The 20,037-nt window shown below is 45.8% G+C and overlaps 1 protein-coding gene across 4 annotated transcripts in view; it reads left to right on the top strand.

Moving 5' to 3' along the window:
* The window catches only part of plekhg4 (pleckstrin homology domain containing, family G (with RhoGef domain) member 4), a 45,552-nt gene that overhangs the window by 696 nt on the left and 24,819 nt on the right, over positions 1–20,037 (top strand). For all 4 annotated transcript variants that reach the window (XR_014597341.1, XR_014597342.1, XM_084012573.1 and 1 more), the window contains exons 2-6: positions 13,163–13,360; positions 16,476–18,741; positions 19,149–19,298; positions 19,633–19,756; positions 19,833–19,926. Coding sequence is in view for 2 of the 4 variants with exons in the window: in XM_084012573.1 (XP_083868699.1) it covers positions 13,163–13,360; positions 16,476–18,741; positions 19,149–19,298; positions 19,633–19,756; positions 19,833–19,926 (2,832 nt within the window). In the remaining 2 variants the exon portion in view is untranslated. The remainder of the gene's footprint in view (positions 1–13,162; positions 13,361–16,475; positions 18,742–19,148; positions 19,299–19,632; positions 19,757–19,832; positions 19,927–20,037) is intronic.

Genomic DNA, 20,037 nt, shown 5'->3' with positions numbered 1-20,037 from the left:
TATAATGTTATATTATATATATTATATCATGTTATATTTTATATATATATATATATTAGGGCCGGGACTCGATTAAAAAAAATTATCTAATTAATTAGAGGCTTTGTAATTAATTCATCAAAATTAATCACATTTTAATCGCATATAAATATTTGACCTGAGAACAGTGAGAAGTCATTTTTCACATGGATTTTTAGTATACCATTGAATAATGACTGATTACATAAGCTAATATTGTTTATTTTTGTTCAACTAAGTCCAACAGACCAGTGCAATTTTTGCCATTAAGTGTAGCCAGTGTTAGGTTTAGGTTAGGTTAGGTTTTTAGGTTAGGTTTCATGACGCCCTGGGCCCCCCCCAAACAGACACACACACACACAAAGGGACCCCCCCTGCCCCCCTGTTCAGACCAGACGCGTATTTCTCCGCGATGGTCGACAAGCGCTTCTGCTCAGCTGTTGTTCATTCAGAGATATTTTTTTTTTTATCATAGCCTCATAAAATAAATATGCCATGTTTCTGTAACCAAGAAGTTTGTACACTTTTATTTATCTGTTCAGAGAGAGAGAGAGAGAGAGAGAGAGAGAGAGAGACACACACACACACAGACAGAGAGAGTGTGTATGGTAGTAGACAGTGTAGATATACAGTTGAAATACACATATTTGTTTATCTACTCTTCACATTTATTAAATGTATTTTCTCTTCCTGTTTCCCAGTGCAAGTTTCGATCCACAGTGTTTCCCCTACCATTGTACAGGCCTGGCGGGTCGCCAGGTTAACCCTAACCCAAAAAAAAAATCAATACGCCAAAAATAAGCCACCTATCAATTAATTCATAAATCAATAATCATTTACATTAGGAGCGCCTCCGCGCAGCACAGTAGACTTGCTCCGCAAGATGTGCTCCCGCTACGTTCTTCTTCGTGTACTTTACACGCTTGATATTGTTCTGATGCCGTTCCGCCTCGTTAAACCACCACGATGTCGCTTTCTACTTTGAAAACACGGAACGTTGACACTGTATTTTGATAAGCTGTTGCACTCTTTAGACTCGTGGTGTGAGCGGAACCGGACCGGTACCGGAACCGGACCGGTGCATTGATAAGAAAAATGCCGCTGTGTCTCCGTCCAAAATCCGCTTTCCTCGCGCTGCGTGCTCGCACAGATCCGCTCGTGCGCACATTCGCTGATGCAGGTCGAGTGTTTAATATAAATATATGCAGAGACGGCGCTCCTTCAAAACAACATCAAGCCATGCGTGTGTAGTATTAGGACGTGATGACGTTTGTACAACCGGCTAACGGGCCAAAGCCCGTTTGGGCTGGAGCAGTGTGAATGCAAAGCCGCGGGGGACCACCTGTGGGGGGCAATCGTGCCGAGGCACGCTACTGATCGCGCCCTTAGGCAGCCTATGTTAATAAAATAAGGATTGTTTTTGATAAGCTGTGGAACTCTGAGTTAACCTATTTCTACCTGAATTTCTATGAACTATCAGGCTGTTGAGTAAACCTATAACTTATATTTTACTTGATAAAATAAGACAATATATGCACTCATATGTCGTTATAGTGTTTTACAGTATCTGTAGCTATTAATGTGATGCTCCTCATTTTCCAGACATATTTTTCCGGCCCCTAATTTTGGATCATTTCCATCAACCGGCACCTTAATAAGTCACTCTCCCCTTGAATCCTTGAAAACCTTGAATACACTCTGGTTGAACAAAAATGTTGAATGCAAATATAATAATTGCAGAATTGCAGACTGCTTGCTGTGCCACCTGACTTCATCCAACTGCACCAATACACCATCCCACACGTCTCGTCTGTTTAGGGTTTTTTCGGCGGGTACCACCGGGCCTGAAAAAAATTCTAGGGGAAACACTGAATACACAAATATCACATTTGTCAATCACCATATTTTATTTTGAAAATTGCTTTTATTTTGAAAATTGACTGGATTGTCTCGTGTTTCTTTGTGTGATTTCCTGCCAGAATTGACACAATCGCTCGCGGCACGCGCAAAACAATGGAGGAGATGCCGAAACGATCCCTTCACGGTGCGGGATGGCCGCGCCTATTCGCGGCGCTCCGCGTCTGGTGTGAACTACACTATCGCTTAACAGGGGCGCCGAAAGGAAGCGGGCTCCGCTACGCGCCTATTCGCGGCGCTTCAGCGGCCGGTGTGAACCAGGCGTAATCGGTCTGCCTGAAACTCATCCAGTGAGAAACGTTCTGCGGTGCAAAAAGAAGTGCGATTAAAATGCGTAAAAAAAAATTACGCGTTAATGTTTGTGTAATTAATTAATCTTAATTAAAGTCCCGGCCCTAATATATATATATATATATATATATATATATATATATATATATATATTATAATGTTATAGGGTTACACGGTATACCGGTACTAATTTGGTACCGGGGTACTGAGGCATTTAAAACGGTACTATATTGCATTTGGACGGGACCGGTACTTACAGCGCCCGCAACAGCGCGGCGAACTCGCCACGTGACGTCACCGCGTTGTAACTACAGCTGAGAGGACGAGGAGCGAGCCGCAGCTTGGGGAGATAAAAAGGAAAAAACAAGCAAGCCGGACGAAACAGCTAGCTAGTTAGCGAGCAGCGTGGACTGGAGCAACAAACGGAGCAGGAGGAAAGCTTGGAGAGAGCGCGAGCGAGCGCGAGAGACAGAGAGAGAGAGAGCGCGAGAGACAGAGAGAGAGAGCGCGAGCGAGAGAAGCACGGAGAGGAGACTGGCTGCTGCAACCGTCACCACGCCGCAACTTGCGGACAAACCAGCGCCGCAAAGTGCGATATGGCAGTACTTTAGCTTAAAACAAATGCGCAAAGCGAGGCAGTTAACGCAGATGCGCCACTGTGTGAACGGTGTTTAAAACATGCATGGCTAACGGCGGAAACACCTCCGACTTAGCCAAACACTTAAAGGACAAGCCCCCAGACCTGCACACTGAGATCAGGGAACGACAGGTCATTTACTCAGGAAAAAAAGCCACATTCAGTGCTAAAAGCAAGCACCACCCCCCTTCACTCTTAACAAAATGTAGCTCTGGAAGAAAAAAAAAAAAGAGCTGGTTTATTTATATTATTATATTTTATATTATATTATTGTATTTATATTTTAACATTTTTTAAATTGTGTGCATTAGAAAAGCTTGTCTTTGTGGTATTTTATTTTATTTGCTGATTAATATGTTATTGTTCTAAGATTTTCTATAAAAATAAAGTCAGTAATGACATTTTTTGCGGTCACTTTTTATTTGAAAAAGTATCGAAAAGTACCGAAAAGTACCGAAATACATGTTGGTACCGGTACCGGTAACGGTATCGTGACAACACTATAATGTTATATTGTATTAGATAATATAGCATAACGACTGGAACATTGTTTTATGTTGACAGTGTAGTTTATAATACTGAGTAGAGCTGCAGCCATTGGTTGATTAATCCTCATGTTTTTTAGGATTATGAGGACTTGACGTTCTGTAACTTAAAGGGATAGTTCAGAATTTTGGACATAAGACCTATTTTCCAACTCAGCCGGTGTGTTCGAGACGTCTGGAGACATTTTCAAGAAATTTCATTCAGTTCTTCTAGTTGCCGAGTTCGCTTGTGCTATGGCTAGCGCAAGTCAATCGTTCTTAGCTAGACAGGCATTAAAAACAGTCTTGCCCACTCCACAGTGCACCCGGGGCAAATCCATTGTAACGGCAGACTATCGATGTACATATGTGTTGATAGAATGTTTGAAATAAAACCAACCTTGCATTTTTAAGGATTTATGTCTCAGCAGCAGCAGCAGCAGCAGCAGCAGCAGCAGCAGCGTGTCATACTTCCTAGTAGGCTATGGCAGCGGCGGAGTGATATCACCTAGCATTTATAAGTTAGCGGTTCTATAATAGTTTGTTTACTTGCTGTCATTGCTACAGACGCAGAGTAGCCTGCAGTGCTAGTTTCACACTTTTGGAGAATATACTGAAACTTTTGAAGACTCTGATGAGGAGTTTTTTTCCACCCAAACCCAACCGTACCTGTACGAGCCTGAATATACAGAGGAAGAATTGCGCGAGAGGGATGCTCAAAGGGCAGAATGTGAACGAGCGTCTGTGGAGACCGAGATAGTCCCAGCTGGAGCTGAGAACCGGGACCGAACAAACGGAGACTGGTGGTGCCAGGAGGGGATCCCCCGCAACGCGTCCGAGGGTTTACGGGTCTACGGATGGAGCAGAGGTCCGGGTTTGCGGTGTGTAATTGTGGGTTCGCGTGGCCGTGGGCTGCCCGGTGTTTGCATGAGGTCCAAGCGCTTTTCACCCAGTTCTGAGGGCATGAGGCCCGACAATTCGTCCTGGTTCGATTGCCTATTTACGGGCAGTATTTCGGGCGGCGCATCTTAGAGTTTTGAGTCCGACAGAGAGTCCGCATGTTTTGATTCGCGGAGCCGCCCGCTGCCCGGTGTTGGTCTGCGGTCCAAGGGCTTTTCACCCAGCTCTGAGGGCACGAGGCCCGACTATTCGGCAGTGTTCATGTGTCTATTTACCGGAGGGAATCCCCGCAATACGTCCGAGGGTTTACGGTTCTCCGGACGGAGCAGTGGTCCGGGTTCGCTGTGCGTAATTGTGGCTTTGCGTGGCCGTGTGCTGCCCGGTGTTTGAGTGAGCTCCGAGGGCTTTTCAGACAGCCTTGGGGGTATAAATCCCGACAGTTTGGCCCAGTTCGATTGCCTATTTACGGGCAGTATTTCGGGCGGCGCGTCTTAGAGTTTTGAGTCCGACGGAGCAAAGTAAAGTTCCGTTGCTGCTGAGAAACTAGTTCCTCAAAAAATTGATGATTCATGCGATGCAAGGTTAGTTTTGTTTCAAATATTATTCTATCAACACAGATATGTACATCGACACTCTAGTGTTTTAATTGATTTGCCTCGGTGCACTGTGGAGTGGGCAAGACTGTTTTTAATGCATGTCTATCTAAGAACCATTGACTTGCGCTAGCCATAGGATAAGCGAACTCGGCAACTAGAAGAACTGAATGAAATTTCTTGAAAACGTCTCCAGACGTCTCGAACACACCGGCTCACTTGGAAAATAGGTCTTATGTCCAAAATTCCGAACTATCCCTTTAATTAAATATTGATCCGGACCAGGTCCCTGGTTGTGGAGCTCACAGGGAAACTTCCAGAGTGTGGTGGTAAAGTAGAAACACGTTGTTGTTTTCACTGTTTGTAGCTGAACACGCCAAACCAGCCTCCACGTTGTCATGGTTACAGTTTTTATTTTGGGACGTGGTGTCAGGGATCCGGGACTGCAGCCCAACTTATTGATTATCGTTTTGAACAAAAACGTGCTAGAGTTGATTTAAAGTTTCTGTGAATTGATGATCACATTGATGATGGTCTTTGGTCATAGGAGATCTGTGATGTCTCAGACATTAACTCCAAATAAGGTCGTCTAGACATAAATACAGCAGAGACCTTGTTGTTTGGACCACAGACAGTCTCTGGTTTTCCACATAGTCTGGTCTGGTCTCTGGATTAATCTGAGCTACTCTCTAGAACTCTGGGGGACCACAGACAGTCTCTGGTTCTCCACATAGTCTGGTCTGGTCTCTGGATTAATCTGAGCTACTCTCTAGACTTCTGGGGGACCACAGACAGTCTCTGGTTTCTCCACATAGTCTGGTCTGGTCTCTGGACTAATGTGAGCTACTATCGTAGACCTACTATCATAGCTCCAGGAGAACCTTGAGGACCTTGGATTTGAGCTGTTTCCCTGCTGATCATGGAGACAGAAGAGAAATGGATCATTGTAAGTCTGGATCTGGTTATGAGACCGGACCACATCGTCCCTCCTCACCCATACCTGCAGCAACATACCCACACCCCTCAGACCCTGTTCTCGGTCTCTGAGGGGGAAACAGGTCTACGGAGATAAGAGCCTGGGAGCCGAGGCGTGTTAAGACGGGAACTTCAGGGCTGTTTGGACACGTAGACCAGGAATGTTCCCATCATGGAGTCTGTGGTGGATAACGTTCTCGATCAATCACAAACTGGTTTCACAGAGTCCTAGAAGTCCCCCCCCCCCGGATCCTCCCGGATCCTCCTGGACTGATCTCTGACCTACTTCAGTGATCATAAACACACAGCAGGATTTATTACTGTTCATTTTCTGATTTAATTTAATCTTCTGTCCACTTGTTTTACACTTTCTTTTATATATAGTAATAATATCAACATATCCCGGTTGCCATGGTGACTCGTAGTATCGGAGCTCCATTGATGATGGCTTTGTAGAGTCGACAGGTATGCAACTCTAATTCAGAACAGCTGCTCTGGAACCAGAAACTCAGATTTGCCCATCTCAGAGTCCATGTTTAGGTTCAGGGTCCAGGGTTAGGTTCAGGGTCTAGGGTTGGGTTCAGGGTCCAGGGTTGGGTTCAGGGTCCATGTTTAGGTTCAGGGTCCAGGGTTAAGTTCAGGGTCCATATTTAGGTTCAGGGTCCATGTTTAGGTTCAGGTTCAAGGGTTAGGTTCAGGGTTCAGGGTCCAGGGTTAGGTTCAGGGTCCAGGGTTGGGTTCAGGGTCCAGGGTTAGGTTCAGGCTCCAGGGTTAGGTTCAGGGTCCATGGTTGGGATCAGGGTCCAGGGTTAGGTTCAGGTTCCAGGGTTGTGTTCAGGGTCCCAGTATCTCTAACATCCTCGTCTCTCCTCGTGTTTCCTCCCATGCATTTCCACCGTGATGCATTCACTGTCCTCCTCAGGGAAAAACAGCCGGATTCTCTGCATGTTTCAGTCGATCAGATCGTCTTCAAACAAGCTGCAGCAGGTTTCCAGATCACTCAGACACACGAGTAAAACAACAACGGAGTCACAGAGCAGCGAGGAGCAAAGGCTCATGGGAGCTGCTCACTACGTTCTACTAAGAACCGATGACGTTCTCGTGGATCTGCTGGTTGTAAATAGTTTGATCGTGGTCCGATGACTCGTGGATTCTAATTCTGGATGGTTCTCAGTGAGTCTGCTGGTCCAGCACCACGCCTCCGTAATGTGTGCACAATGTGGTTTTGCATTGTTGAAACATGTCTTCAAGTTGCCGTCAACCCAGACCAGCACTGACGCTGGCTTTAGGACTTGCTGGTCTGGATGGTTTGGTGGTGTGATGGTGGACCCCCGATGAGCCCAGGGAAGTTGTCCCAACTTCTCTCTGGTTGTACATGTGTGTAAAGGCTTTAAGAGCTGGTCCCAGTCTGGATATCTTTAGGACAGCTGGTCCCTTTATGGGGGGGGTCAAAGGTCACTCCTCCCTTACCATATACCGTCTGCCCATGATTGGTTACTACAAAGGTTGTGACCTCTGCCTTTTGGGACGATCTGAACATCTTATGTCTGTTTACTGAATTGTGATGACAGGATCCCGTTCTTATTGGTTATTGGCTGCACCCTGATCCTCCACACCCACCAGGAACTGGTTTCTCCATCAGCCAGTCTGGTGGATGAATCACAGCCCTCCAGGGAGAGAAAGGCAGCCCACGGAGGATTCATGAAAACCAGCAGAACCTGAATGTGGGATTAGTTTCCTGAAAGACTCCATCAGCTACAACCTAAACCTGCAGGTATCCATGGCAACCAGTGTTGCTCCGCACACCGATACTAGAACGGTTAAAAACGTTGTGGTTGTCAGAAGTCGTCGTTGTTTAAGACTTTTTTTCAGGAATGCTTTATAGATTTTGGTGGTTATTAACTGGATGAAGGACCGTAGTGGTCTGGATGTTAGGGGTCTGGATGCTAGGGGTCTGGATGTTAGTGGTCTGCATGTTAGTGGCCTGGATGTTAGTGGAGTTGGTGGTCTGGGTGTGATACTATTGGGGAAAGGTGCTAAGCTAGCGTTGCTAGTTGTTGTTGTTGTGTTGACTGAACGGAGTGTAAACAGCATGGACTTGGCAGCAGTGTGCTTTAATATTCATCACAGACATGTTGATCCGGTTTGTCTGGCCTCTCCATACCACCGTCCTCTACAGCCAATCGTACGCCGTCATTACGGTCACCTGACCTGCTCACTCAGGGTCATATCAGCTTCTCTTTGTAGCATTTAGGAACTTTTTATTTTATTTAAATGAGGCAGAGCATTCCCTGACATTGGACCTGAGAAAATAAATAAATAAATAAATATAAAACATTAACGAAGATTAACAAAAAAAGGAGGAAATTACAATAGGTGCTAAGAAGTGCTAAATATACATACTTATACGTGTAAATAAAAGTGATACAAATGGACAAACAACTAAATGAAATTAAGCATTTATAAGCATGTACCATTTACCAAATGTGTCTGAAGGGAAGTCTAGCTGACCTCTGACCCCTGACCTGGTTATAAATGGGGCTGTTTGTGTTGTCACAATTGAAGCTAAATAGAATTAAAACGTGTTTTTATGGCAGGACTCTGGTCTGTGGAGGATAATGAAGTTATTATTCAGCAGGGCCTCTTAGATTCTCCCATGGGAGCCTCCTCCTCACCCTTCCTCACCCCTCCAGGGTTGGCATGGGTGCTGGACATCCTTGAAAACCCTTGAATTTTAGTGGTGTTTTCAAGGTGTGAAAAGTTTGGATGTAGAATAAAGGTCTTGAAATGTGTGTTGTATGTGATGACATCTATGATAGAACAGAGAAAAGAAGATCTCCATATTTGAGGGACTGAAAACAGCATTTTCTGACATTTCTTTATGAAAAATGACTTTTGATGATGAACAGATGATGAAAATAGTTGGTGATTATATTTCTGTGGATCTGTTAGTGGAATTAGTTTTCCTTTCATTTGTGGTCCTTCTGTAAAAAGCTGTCTCCAAACATCATGTTGGTTGTTTAGAGGACAATAACATCTCATTTAATGTGATGAACAAGTGACATAATAAGTAGACTGAATACTGACCATTGGATTGATACAAATATGGAGTTTATCACAGCGGGAAGGTGCTGGAAAAGCATGGAAATGCTTGGAAAGTGCTTGAATTTGACTTTGGTAAGGTGTACCCTGTATAATAGAGTTTGATGCTGCTAGTGTTAGTTATTATGATTTATGATGACGTGTGAAGGGGCTCTGGTCTCTAACATTGTGTGTTTGTATTCTATCTCTTTCATGACACTGTATAAAATGCTGTTAGAGATAGCGGCTCACCACTCTGGACCCCTGATCTGTGCTATTTGGGCTCCACCGTGTCATCTGATCCTGCTGCTAATATTGGCCTCGGCTCCCCATTTGGCTGCCAGTTGTTGAGCGTGAATGCTGCTGAGATGAGTCACATCCAGAACATTCAGCACCACACGGGCTGGGTGGAGGCCAGGTGGGGGCCGGGTGGATGGAAACTGCCAGTCTAGTTCTCAGCTGGTGTTTTGTGCAGCGGGCCCATTTCCGTACGAAGTAAAGTGACTCAAAGTGACATCAAGTCCTGGACTCCCTGTGGTCCCCAGCAAAGACCATCAATGGAGCAGAGAGCGACAGGTAGAGACAGACAGACAGGTAGAGACAGACAGACAAAGATGAAGAGGAGAGTGGGTGTGGTTTAGATGAGGAGGATGGGATGAAGAGGAGAGTGGGTGTGGTTTAGATGAGGAGGATGGGATGAAGAGGAGAGTGGGTGTGGTTAAGATGTGGAGGATGGGATGAAGAGGAGAGTGGGTGTGGTTAAGATGTGGAGGATGGGATGAAGAGGAGAGTGGGTGTGGTTAAGATGAGGAGGATGGGATGAAGAGGAGAGTGGGTGTGGTTTAGATGTGGAGGATGGGATGAAGAGGAGAGTGGGTGTGGTTTAGATGAGGAGGATGGGATGAAGAGAGTGGGTGTGGTTTAGATGAGGAGGATGGGATGAAGAGAGTGGGTGTGGTTTAGATGAGGAGGATGGGATGAAGAGGAGAGTGGGTGTGGTTTAGATGTGGAGGATGGGATGAAGAGGAGAGTGGGTGTGGTTTAGATGAGGAGGATGGGATGAAGAGGAGAGTGGGTGTGGTTAAGATGTGGAGGATGGGATGAAGAGGAGAGTGGGTGTGGTTAAGATGAGGAGGATGGGATGAAGAGGAGAGTGGGTGTGGTTTAGATGTGGAGGATGGGATGAAGAGGAGAGTGGGTGTGGTTTAGATGAGGAGGATGGGATGAAGAGAGTGGGTGTGGTTTAGATGAGGAGGATGGGATGAAGAGAGTGGGTGTGGTTTAGATGAGGAGGATGGGATGAAGAGGAGAGTGGGTGTGGTTTAGATGTGGAGGATGGGATGAAGAGGAGAGTGGGTGTGGTTAAGATGTGGAGGATGGGATGAAGAGGAGAGTGGGTGTGGTTTAGATGAGGAGGATGGGATGAAGAGAGTGGGTGTGGTTTAGATGAGGAGGATTGGATGAAGAGGAGAGTGGGTGTGGTTTAGATGAGGAGGATGAACCCGGCCCGACCCAAAATTTCCCACCACTACCCTCGGGCTGGGTTGGGCCGGTCTTTAAACAAGCGTTTGTGTTCGTTCTTTCTTTTTTTTTTTTCTATCATTGCATTTATGCCTAGCCTTCTCCCCTAATCTGAGGAGAAGGCTAGGCATAAACATTAAATATTATTGGTTATATGTTTAGCAGAGTAGGTCTAGGTTAGAAATGTGTACAAAGTTACACAAAGTAAAAAAAAAAGACGCTACTCATAGTGTGCATGCATCATTCATAACGGTTCCGCTCTGTGGAGCTAAATCAAAGAATAAAGGAGTTACGCTAAAGTGCAACATGGAACTTGGAGACATAAAGGATAAATTAAAAACAGGACAATTAACGTTGAGCAAGTTGGAAAGTCCGAGGTACGGGATCATTTCAAGTGAGTAGTGGGAGAAGGCGATAACATACGTGTCGGCTTTGTCCAGTCATATCCTAATCGCGGCACTAACGTAGCCTATAAAATGATTTGTATGTTTTTGTGACTGAGTAGTGGTGTAGTGGTGCAGCCGCACCCCCGCTTCCCACGGATATGCACATACAACAGCCTCATGCATGAAAAATAATTGTCGGGTTGAAATCGGGCTCGGGCTCTTAATTACAGTTAATGTGTCGGGTCGGTCCGGGTTCGGACAGAACGCGCTCGGGTAGGGTCGGGCTTGATTTTCTGGGCCCGAACTAAGCTCTACTTCTCATTAGGTCGGAACCCGAAATACTGGCAAACTGCAGAAGTCGTGTTCTTCTTTGAGACCAGGTCACTCGGTGCACGACTCGCCATCTTTCCCCTCTCTCTCTCTCTCTCTCTCTCTCTCTCTCCTATATAAGTGCATTGCATTTTTTTAATGACAGTATTGAAACTGATACCGTTGCTATTTTTAAGACCTGTGGTATACCGTATTACCGCCCAAGCCTAGGGTGTGGTTTAGATGAGGAGGATGGGATGAAAAGTGGGTGTGGTTTAGATGTGGAGGATGGGATGGAGAGGAGAGTGGGTGTGGTTTAGATGAGGAGGATGGGATGAAGAGAGTGGGTGTGCTTTAGATGAGATGGATGGGATGAAGAGGAGAGTGGGTGTGGTTTAGATGTGGAGGATGGGATGAAGAGGAGAGTGGGTGTGGTTTAGATGAGGAGGAAGGTGGGATGAAGAGGGGAACGAGGGAGGAAGCTGGACTCGTGTTGTCAACAGAAGAAGAGAGGGAGGATAAAACAGACCTGCTGAAGTCAGATGTGTGTCAGACTGGAACCAGATTATTTTTACCTGACCAGGTGCCATTGGATCCAGACCAGTGGATCCAGACCAGTGGATCCAGTTCCTGCCCTGTTTCAGTCTGGGTCCTCCAGGGCCTGCTGGGCGTGTTGACAGCCGTGAAGCTGGAATGTTGAACTTGTTTTTGGCCGTGAACTGAGAGAATGAACACGTGCTGATAAGAGTTGAGGCTGAGTCAGAGAGGGATCCAGCTGACTGGGGTACAGCAACAGGGTCATCAGTGTCTATATGTGTGTATATGTGTATGTGTGTATGTATGTGCATAAGTGTATATGTGTATGTGTGTATGTATATATGTGCATAAGTGTATATGTGTATGTGCGTATCATGACTTCTGTGACTTGTGAATGTCTTTTATTTTTGATAATGCTTTTCTTTTTCTTTTTTTCTTTCAATTTCTTTTACATGTTCGAAATAAATAAACTAAATAGTGTGTGGACTAATAATAGCCGGGGCTCTGCAGGACTGGTTGGTCTACATGGCACTGGTCTGCCACACTGGGGGTCTGGTAGACGGTAGAAGGAAAAGTAGACGATATAGAGGTTTTTGGTTTCTGTCCGACACACTTCTGTCACCTTTTACTGTTTTAATTTAGCTTTTACGACTTTGTTTACCGTTTACCTCCTCACATCTCTGGCATTGTCTATATTTGGCTCCTTATTGATGAGCTTCAATGTTTACATTTATGTATGTTTCCACTCTTTCCTACTACAACTTCCCTCAGGATAGTTTCATCCGAGTCTTAGTCTTCTGGTATGGTAGCTCAGGGCTAACTGCAGTGGAACAGTCCTTTACATTAGCTGAGCTACATTAACTGGGCTACATTAGCTGGGCTACATTAGCTGAGCTACATTAGCTGAGCTACATTAGCTGAGCTACATTAACTGGGCTACATTAACTGGGCTACATTAGCTGGGCTACATTAGCTGAGCTACATTAACTGGCCTACATTAGCTGGGCTACATTAGCTGAGCTACATTAGCTGAGCTACATTAGCTGAGCTACATTAACTGGGCTACATTAGCTGGGCTACATTAGCTGAGCTACATTAACTGGGCTACATTAGCTGGGCTACATTAGCTGGGCTACATTAGCTGAGCTACATTAACTGGGTTACATTAGCTGGGCTACATTAGCTGGGCTACATTAGCTGGGCTACATTAACTGGGCTACATTAGCTGGGCTACATTAGCTGGCCTACATTAACTGAGCTACATTAACTGGGCTACATTAGCTGAGCTACATTAGCTGGGCTACATTAGCTGAGCTACATTAACTGGGCTACATTAGCTGAGCTACATTAACTGGGCTATATTAGCTGGGCTACATTAGCTGAGCTACATTAACTGGGCTACATTAGCTGGGCTACATTAGCATGATGGTGACCCCTCATTAGCTTCATCTTTCTTTGTTTCATCCCTCCCAGGACTCTGAGTCTTTGGACCGCTGCATCCAGACTGCTCTCTCAGACCTCTACCCCCCCTTCCAGGCCACATCCCCGACTGTCCTCTGTCAGGTCCTTAAGGTGGTGGAGAGCTGCTACAGAGGAGACGGCCTTGGCTACTTGATCCACTTCCTGCTGCCTGCAAAGCAATTCTTGGCAAACCTCCAGCAAGATGCCTGCGTGAGTATGAGTGTATCTGTCTGTAGGGGTGTTCCACCTGTAGGGGCTAACGTCCCAGCTGTAGGTGCTAGTGTATCACCTGTCGGTGCTAACGTCTCACGTGTCGGGGCTAACGTCCCACCTGTAGGGGCTCCGGCTGTAGGGGCTAACGTTCCACCTGTAGGGGCTAATGTCCTGCCTGTAGGGGCTTACGTCTGTAGGGGCTAACGTCCCAGCTGTAGGGGCTAAAGTCCCACTTGTAGGGGCTAACGTTCCAGCTGTAGGGGCTGACGTCCCGGCTGTAGGGGCTGACGTCCCATCTTGGGGGTCACAGGAAGTCATCTTTCTGTCCTTGAGTCATGACTCAGCAGTTAGGAATGCTGACAGGGAGTCAGGACGGCTGCTCGTGTCTGGTCTTGCCTGGTGAACACGGCGTGTTTGGAGGATGAGTAATGTTTAGTCAGAGACCTGTTACATACCTGTTAATAGGACAAATCCAAAATATTAGGTCTCTACTGTCAATAGTTTTCTCATGAAACATCATTGAATGAAGGGTAGTTTAGACGGTTTTTGGCATCATGCTCTGAAAAGCCATTTTTAAACAGCAATATCTGGAAAACTATCTCACCTGTGGCCTTCAAAATTTTTACAGAGTATATCTGTTACTAATAGCCTCCAGACATTTAATATCAGGGATGTAGCTCAATGATAACCTAGTATGGTAGGTACTTAAAATTAGTCTTTTTGAAAATAAAGTAGTACATTTGAAGAGTGGCTGAGCTCCCATTTTTGCAGATAAAAGACTTCTGTAATTTCTGCCTCTATCTCTGGGGTTAGTTTAAACATTCTACAAAATATGGTTTCTCTCAGATTATTAGTTTCACAGATATTAAGGCTCAAAAATGGAAGTAAACACATCTTTGCCCAACTTCAGAGTCATATTCCAAAAAACTGACAACACGTATCAGGTTCAAACTTACTTTTTTTTAAAAATCATATTCTTGTTAAAATCATATTTAAAAATTGGGAGGGTGTTTTGCCTCAATTTGTCGCAGTGATTTTTTAAAATCCTGATATTGGTGGGGTTTTTGTGGCCGTTTTTGGTACTGCATGTCTTATTATCCTACAAGTAAACATCACAGCAGGGCAATTCAAATGTGTTTTTTACCATTTACCAAAGACTTACATGTGACTAAATGCTACTGATAAATTTAGCCTCACGAAAACATTAAAATGTAGCACAGTTGTAGTTACAGAGGCAATAAGGCCTTGAATGTGAGTTGAACATGCTGAAAGCAGCTTTTAATGTCTTATGAACAAATATAGCATAATATTGAAGACTGTACATTTTGTCATACTTTAAGTATATAAATTACACAACTAAATCAAATAATAATCTTAATTTGAGCATAAGATTTTACATTACAGTACAAAAGTCTCCAAAGTTTGATATTGAATAACAGTTTGTCTCTATGCTCACTATGAGACAATATGTGAGTTATGATCAGAAATGGTGGATAGGAAGTATCAGAGATGTTTCAGATCAAGATGAAGATGTACTGGTTCAGTTCATGCACCAACATGGCCCTGCCAAGAGTTTCTACTGGCCAAGAAGAGAAGATGTGCAATGTCCCACTGCAGCATAGAATTGCAGGATTTGACGTTCCCTCTACAGAAACTGGGCGCATGTATGCCATCAAAAAAGATGAGCACAACAGAGCAGAGATGTACATTAGACAATTTCTAAACTGACTGCCAAATTAATGAATGTGACAAAGGAATTGGATCTAAAAGATGAAAAATGTGTGATCCCTCATAGTGAGCATAGAGACAAACTGTTATTCAATATCAAACTTTGGAGACTTTTCTACTGTAATGTAAAATCTTATGCTCAAATTAAGATTATTATTTGATTTGGTTGTGTAATTTATATACTTAAAGTATGACAAAATGTACAGTCTTCAATATTATGCTATTTTTGTTCATGGTTTAAGACATTAAAAGCTGCTTTCAGCATGTTTAACTCACATTAAGGACTTATTGCCTCTGAAACTACAACTGTGCTACATTTTAATGTTTTCGTGAGGCTAAATTTATCAGTAGCATTTAGTCACATATAAGTCTTTGGTAAATGGTAAAAAACACATTTGAATTGCCCTCCTGTGATGTTTACTGGTAGGCTATTAGGACATGCAGTACCAAAACCAGCCACAAAAACCCCACCAATATCAGGATCTTTAAAAAATCACTGCGACAAAATGAGGCAAAACACCCTCCCGATTTTTTAATATGATTTTAACAAGAAAATGGTCTTTCAAAAAAAGTTAATTTGGACCTGATACGTGTTGTCAGTTTTTTGGAATATGACTCTGAAGTTGGGCAAAGATGTGTTTACTTCCATGTTTGAGCCTTAATATCTGTGAAACTAATAATCTAAGAGAGACCATATTTTGTAGAATGTTTAAGCTAACACCAGAGATAGAGGCAGAAGTGATAGAAGTCTTTTATCTGCAAAAATGGGAGCTCAGCCACTCTTCAAATGTACTACTTTATTTCAAAAAGCCTCATTTTAAGTACCTACCATACTAGGTTATCATTGAGCTACACCCCTGATATTTCATGTCTGGAGGCTATTAGTAACAGATATACACTGTAGAAAGGAAGATTTTGAAGGCCACATGTGAGATAGTTTTCCAGATAATGCCGTTTAAAAATTGTTTTTCAGAGCATGATGCCAAAAACCATCTAAACTACCCTTCATTCAATGACGTTTCATGAGAAAACTGTTGACAGTAGAGACCTAATATTTTGGATTTGAAGTGTGTCTTTGTACTCAAATTTTTTCAGGACATTCTAAGATGGTCAGGTGGGAGGCATTTGATGAAATGACACAGAATGACCCTGATGATAACCAAGGTGATGCCTAACATTTTTATTTAATCAATTCATCTCCTTCTCCTTCTACTCCCCTCCTCTCCCCCTCCTCCTCTCCTCCTCCTCTCATCCCCCCTCCTCTTCTGCCCCCTCCTCTCCTCTCCTCCTCCTCCTTTCCTTCTCTTCCTCCTCTCCCCCCCTCCTCCCCATCTCCTCTCCTCCTCCTTCTCCGCTCCTCTCCCCCCCTCCTCCTCCTCCTCAGCTGCAGTATTGTGGTCTGCTGTTCCTCCATAAGGGCTGGCCTCTGTGTGTCCATGAGAAGGTCGTGGTCCAGCTCTGTCCTCTAGAACAGCACCTCCTCCATCCAGAAGACTTCTACCTGCTGGTCTCTCCTCCCGCGACTGCTCCTCCTCCCCGAGAACACAGCGCCTCCTGCAGAGACGCCGCTTGCTCCTCCCCCCGCCTGCTCCTGTGCAGCCTGTCAGCCGGCAGCCGTCATGTGGAGCAGGAGGTCTCAGAGCTAGACCTGCAGACCCTCTTCAGCATGGCCTGGCTGGACTCCGTCAACAGGGAGAGGGAGCAGCGAGGAGCACCGAGGCTGGAGCGCTGCCTCCTCTCCGCCCACGGAGACGTCTTCAGGGTCCCCTGGGAGGACCTGGTGTACCCACAGTTCATCAGCCCGCCCCGGACCTCCTTGAAGGAGTCCGTTGAGGATGGAGACGCATTGATTAGAGATACTGACTCCTCCAGACAGGAAGTGAATCTCCTCCAATCAACAGCGAGTAGTGAGATTGAAGACTCAGAGGGCGAGTACGTGGAGCTTACGGAGCTCCCTCGCTTCTCCCCACAGAAAGGCTCCTTAACCCAGACCATCAGAGCCAGGACCAGCACACCTCACACACACTCACCTCACACACCTCACACACACTCACCTCACACACCTCAAACACACACACATCACACACACTCACCTCACACACCTCAAACACACACACCTCACACACACTCACCTCACACACCTCAAACACACACACCTCACACACACTCACCTCACACACCTCAAACACACACACCTCGCACACCTCAAACACACACACCTCACACACACTCACCTCACACACCTCAAACACACACACCTCGCACACCTCAAACACACACACCTCACACGCCTCACACACCCCACACACCTCAAACACACACACCTCACACGCCTCACACACCCCACACACCTCAAACACACTCACCTCACACACACTCAGCTGACACACACTCACCTCACACACCTCAAACACACACACCTCACACACCCCACACACCTCACACACACTCAGCTGGCACACCTCAAACACACACACCTCACACACACTCACCTCACACACCTCACACACACTCACCTCACACACCTCAAACACATACACCTCACACACACACCGCTGCACACAGACCTCACAACACCAACACACACTCCTTCTGGCCCTCCTGGAACCTCAACCAGGACTCCTGTGGATCCGTCATCCTCACCCCCATCTCCCGCACCTCCTCCTCTGCTCCTCCTGAAGTGGAAGGAACCTCCAGCTGGACGTCACATGAGCAAACAGGAGGTACTGATTCAGGCAGGAAGCTAAACACTGAACCTGGAAGCTGCAGAGAACTGAGCGAGGAGGAGGAGGAGGAGCAAGGGGGAACGGGGGAGATTGAGCTGAAGGAGGAGGAGAAGGAGCTGATGGAGAGGCAGAAAGGGATGCATGAATGTGTAGTGTCAGATGTTGAAGGTGAAGGGAAGGAAGAAGAACAGCTGGAGGATGCAAAGTGTAGGAAGTATGAATATTTACTGAATGAAAGTGAAGAGATGGAGGAAGAGCTGGATGAGCAGGGAGATGCAGAGTTAGAGGAAGGAGCAGAGGTGGAGGTGGAAGAACAGGTTCAGGGTACAATTGTGAAGCAGAGCCAAGAAAGAAGGGAGGAGGAGCAAGTGATGGAAGGAGGAGCAGAAAAGGAAGATAGACACTCAAAGGACTCTTATTCTGAAAGTAATACCAAACACAAACACTCTGAGGACTCCTATTCTGAAAATACCCAACACAAAGACTCCAAGGACTCTTACTCTGAAAACAACGCACTCCAAACACAATCTGTGGACTCTTTTGCTGAAAACAGACTTCAAACAACCTCGAAGGACTCTTATTCTGAAAAAACACAACATAAACAGTCTGAGGACTCTTATTCTGAAAAGACACAACACAAACATTCTAAGGAGTCTTATTCTGAAAATACACAACATAAACATTCTGAGGACTCTTATTCTGAAAAAACACAACACAAATATTCTAAGGAGTCTTATTCTGAAAATACACAACACAAGTCTGAGGAGTCCAGCACAGCGGAGATGGATCCAGACTCACTGTGGACTGACCCTGAGGGGTCTGAAAAGAGACAGGAAACACAAGAAGAGGAGGACGAGGAGGAGCACAGTTGTGGGGAGGTTGGTCGAGGAGGAACTGCTTCTTCTGAGGAGCTTCAGACTGAAGGTACATCAACCGGTTTCTACTCCTCGATCTTTTCTCCCATAAACCATCTTTCTCTCCTCTTCACCTCTTCCTCTGATTGGCTGAACTGGCCCTCCTCCCCTTTCTCCTTCGTCCTCCTCAACCTGCTCTAACACACTCAGGAGTTGACAAGAGCTGGTTAGTGGTCATTTGACTAGTTAGTGTGAGGACCTGTTGACTAGTTAGTGTGAGGACATGTGACTACTTAGTGAGGACATGTGACTAGTAAGTGTGAGGAGGCGGGGCTTAGCTCCATTAAAGACAATCTCAACGCTGATTGGCTGTACAGTCATGAGACTTGATCACTCCAGTTTAACTACTTCATATGAGGGACTGAAGGTCCTCACAAGTTTGCAAGTAGAGGTCCGTCAATGTGTGTGTCTCTACAGGCCCCACCAGCCCTCCTGGTCCCAGTCCAGCAGAACCAGAACCACAGCTGGACCAGTCAGCTGCTTCCACTGTCCCAGTACGGCTCACCCAGTCCTCCCAGTCCAGCTTCTACAGGGTGCTGCTGAATTCTGGAGCTCTCTGTGTGCCTGGTGAGAAAAACCTCATGTAGATCTGAACCAGGTTTACACCCAGACCCCCAACCCACAACAGATACAGACACAGAATCAGAACCAGGGTTAGACCCAGACCCTGAACCCACAACAGATACAGAATCAGAAGCTGGTTTCACCGTCATCGTCTCCTGTAATAAACACGCATATTAATGAGGTGTGCACTGTTTGATGACATATCACATGAGCTGAAGGTTAGAGCAGGAACATCAGACACACACACACAGAAGAAGAGCTGTGAAATGGTCCTCAGCTGTGAGATCCTGGATTTCCTTGAATGCATCTTGAAGTGTGCGTGTGTGCGTGTGTGCAGGGACCAGGGACCGGTCTGGCCGAGCCCTGCTGACGGTCTGCACCAGCAGCACCGTGTGGTCCAACCCTGACTGTGACAGCGCTGAGCTGCTGCGCCTCCTGCTGTACTACACCTCCACCCTCAGGTAGGAGCCCCCCCACCACCCCAGCTCTCGCTCGTGTGACTGCTCCTCCTCTGACATCACTTCCTGTGTGTAACAGGAAGAATGTGGGAGCGTTGGGCATGACGGTGCTGGTGGACGCCCGCCGAGCTCCTCCCGTCCCCCTCCTGTTCTCGGCCCTCAGGTCTCTGCAGGTGAGTCCGAAACAAAAGAACCTGGGAACCTGACCAGGTTTCCTCTAACACGGCTGAAATCACCACTATTGTATTTCATTGGGTGGATCCAGCAAGACCCACGTGGGCTGG

Source organism: Eutrigla gurnardus, assembly GCF_963514095.1.
Source record: "Eutrigla gurnardus genome assembly, chromosome: 1".
In the NCBI taxonomy this organism is placed as follows: Eukaryota; Metazoa; Chordata; class Actinopteri; order Perciformes; family Triglidae; genus Eutrigla; species Eutrigla gurnardus.
This window is presented reverse-complemented; position numbering and strand designations above follow the sequence as displayed.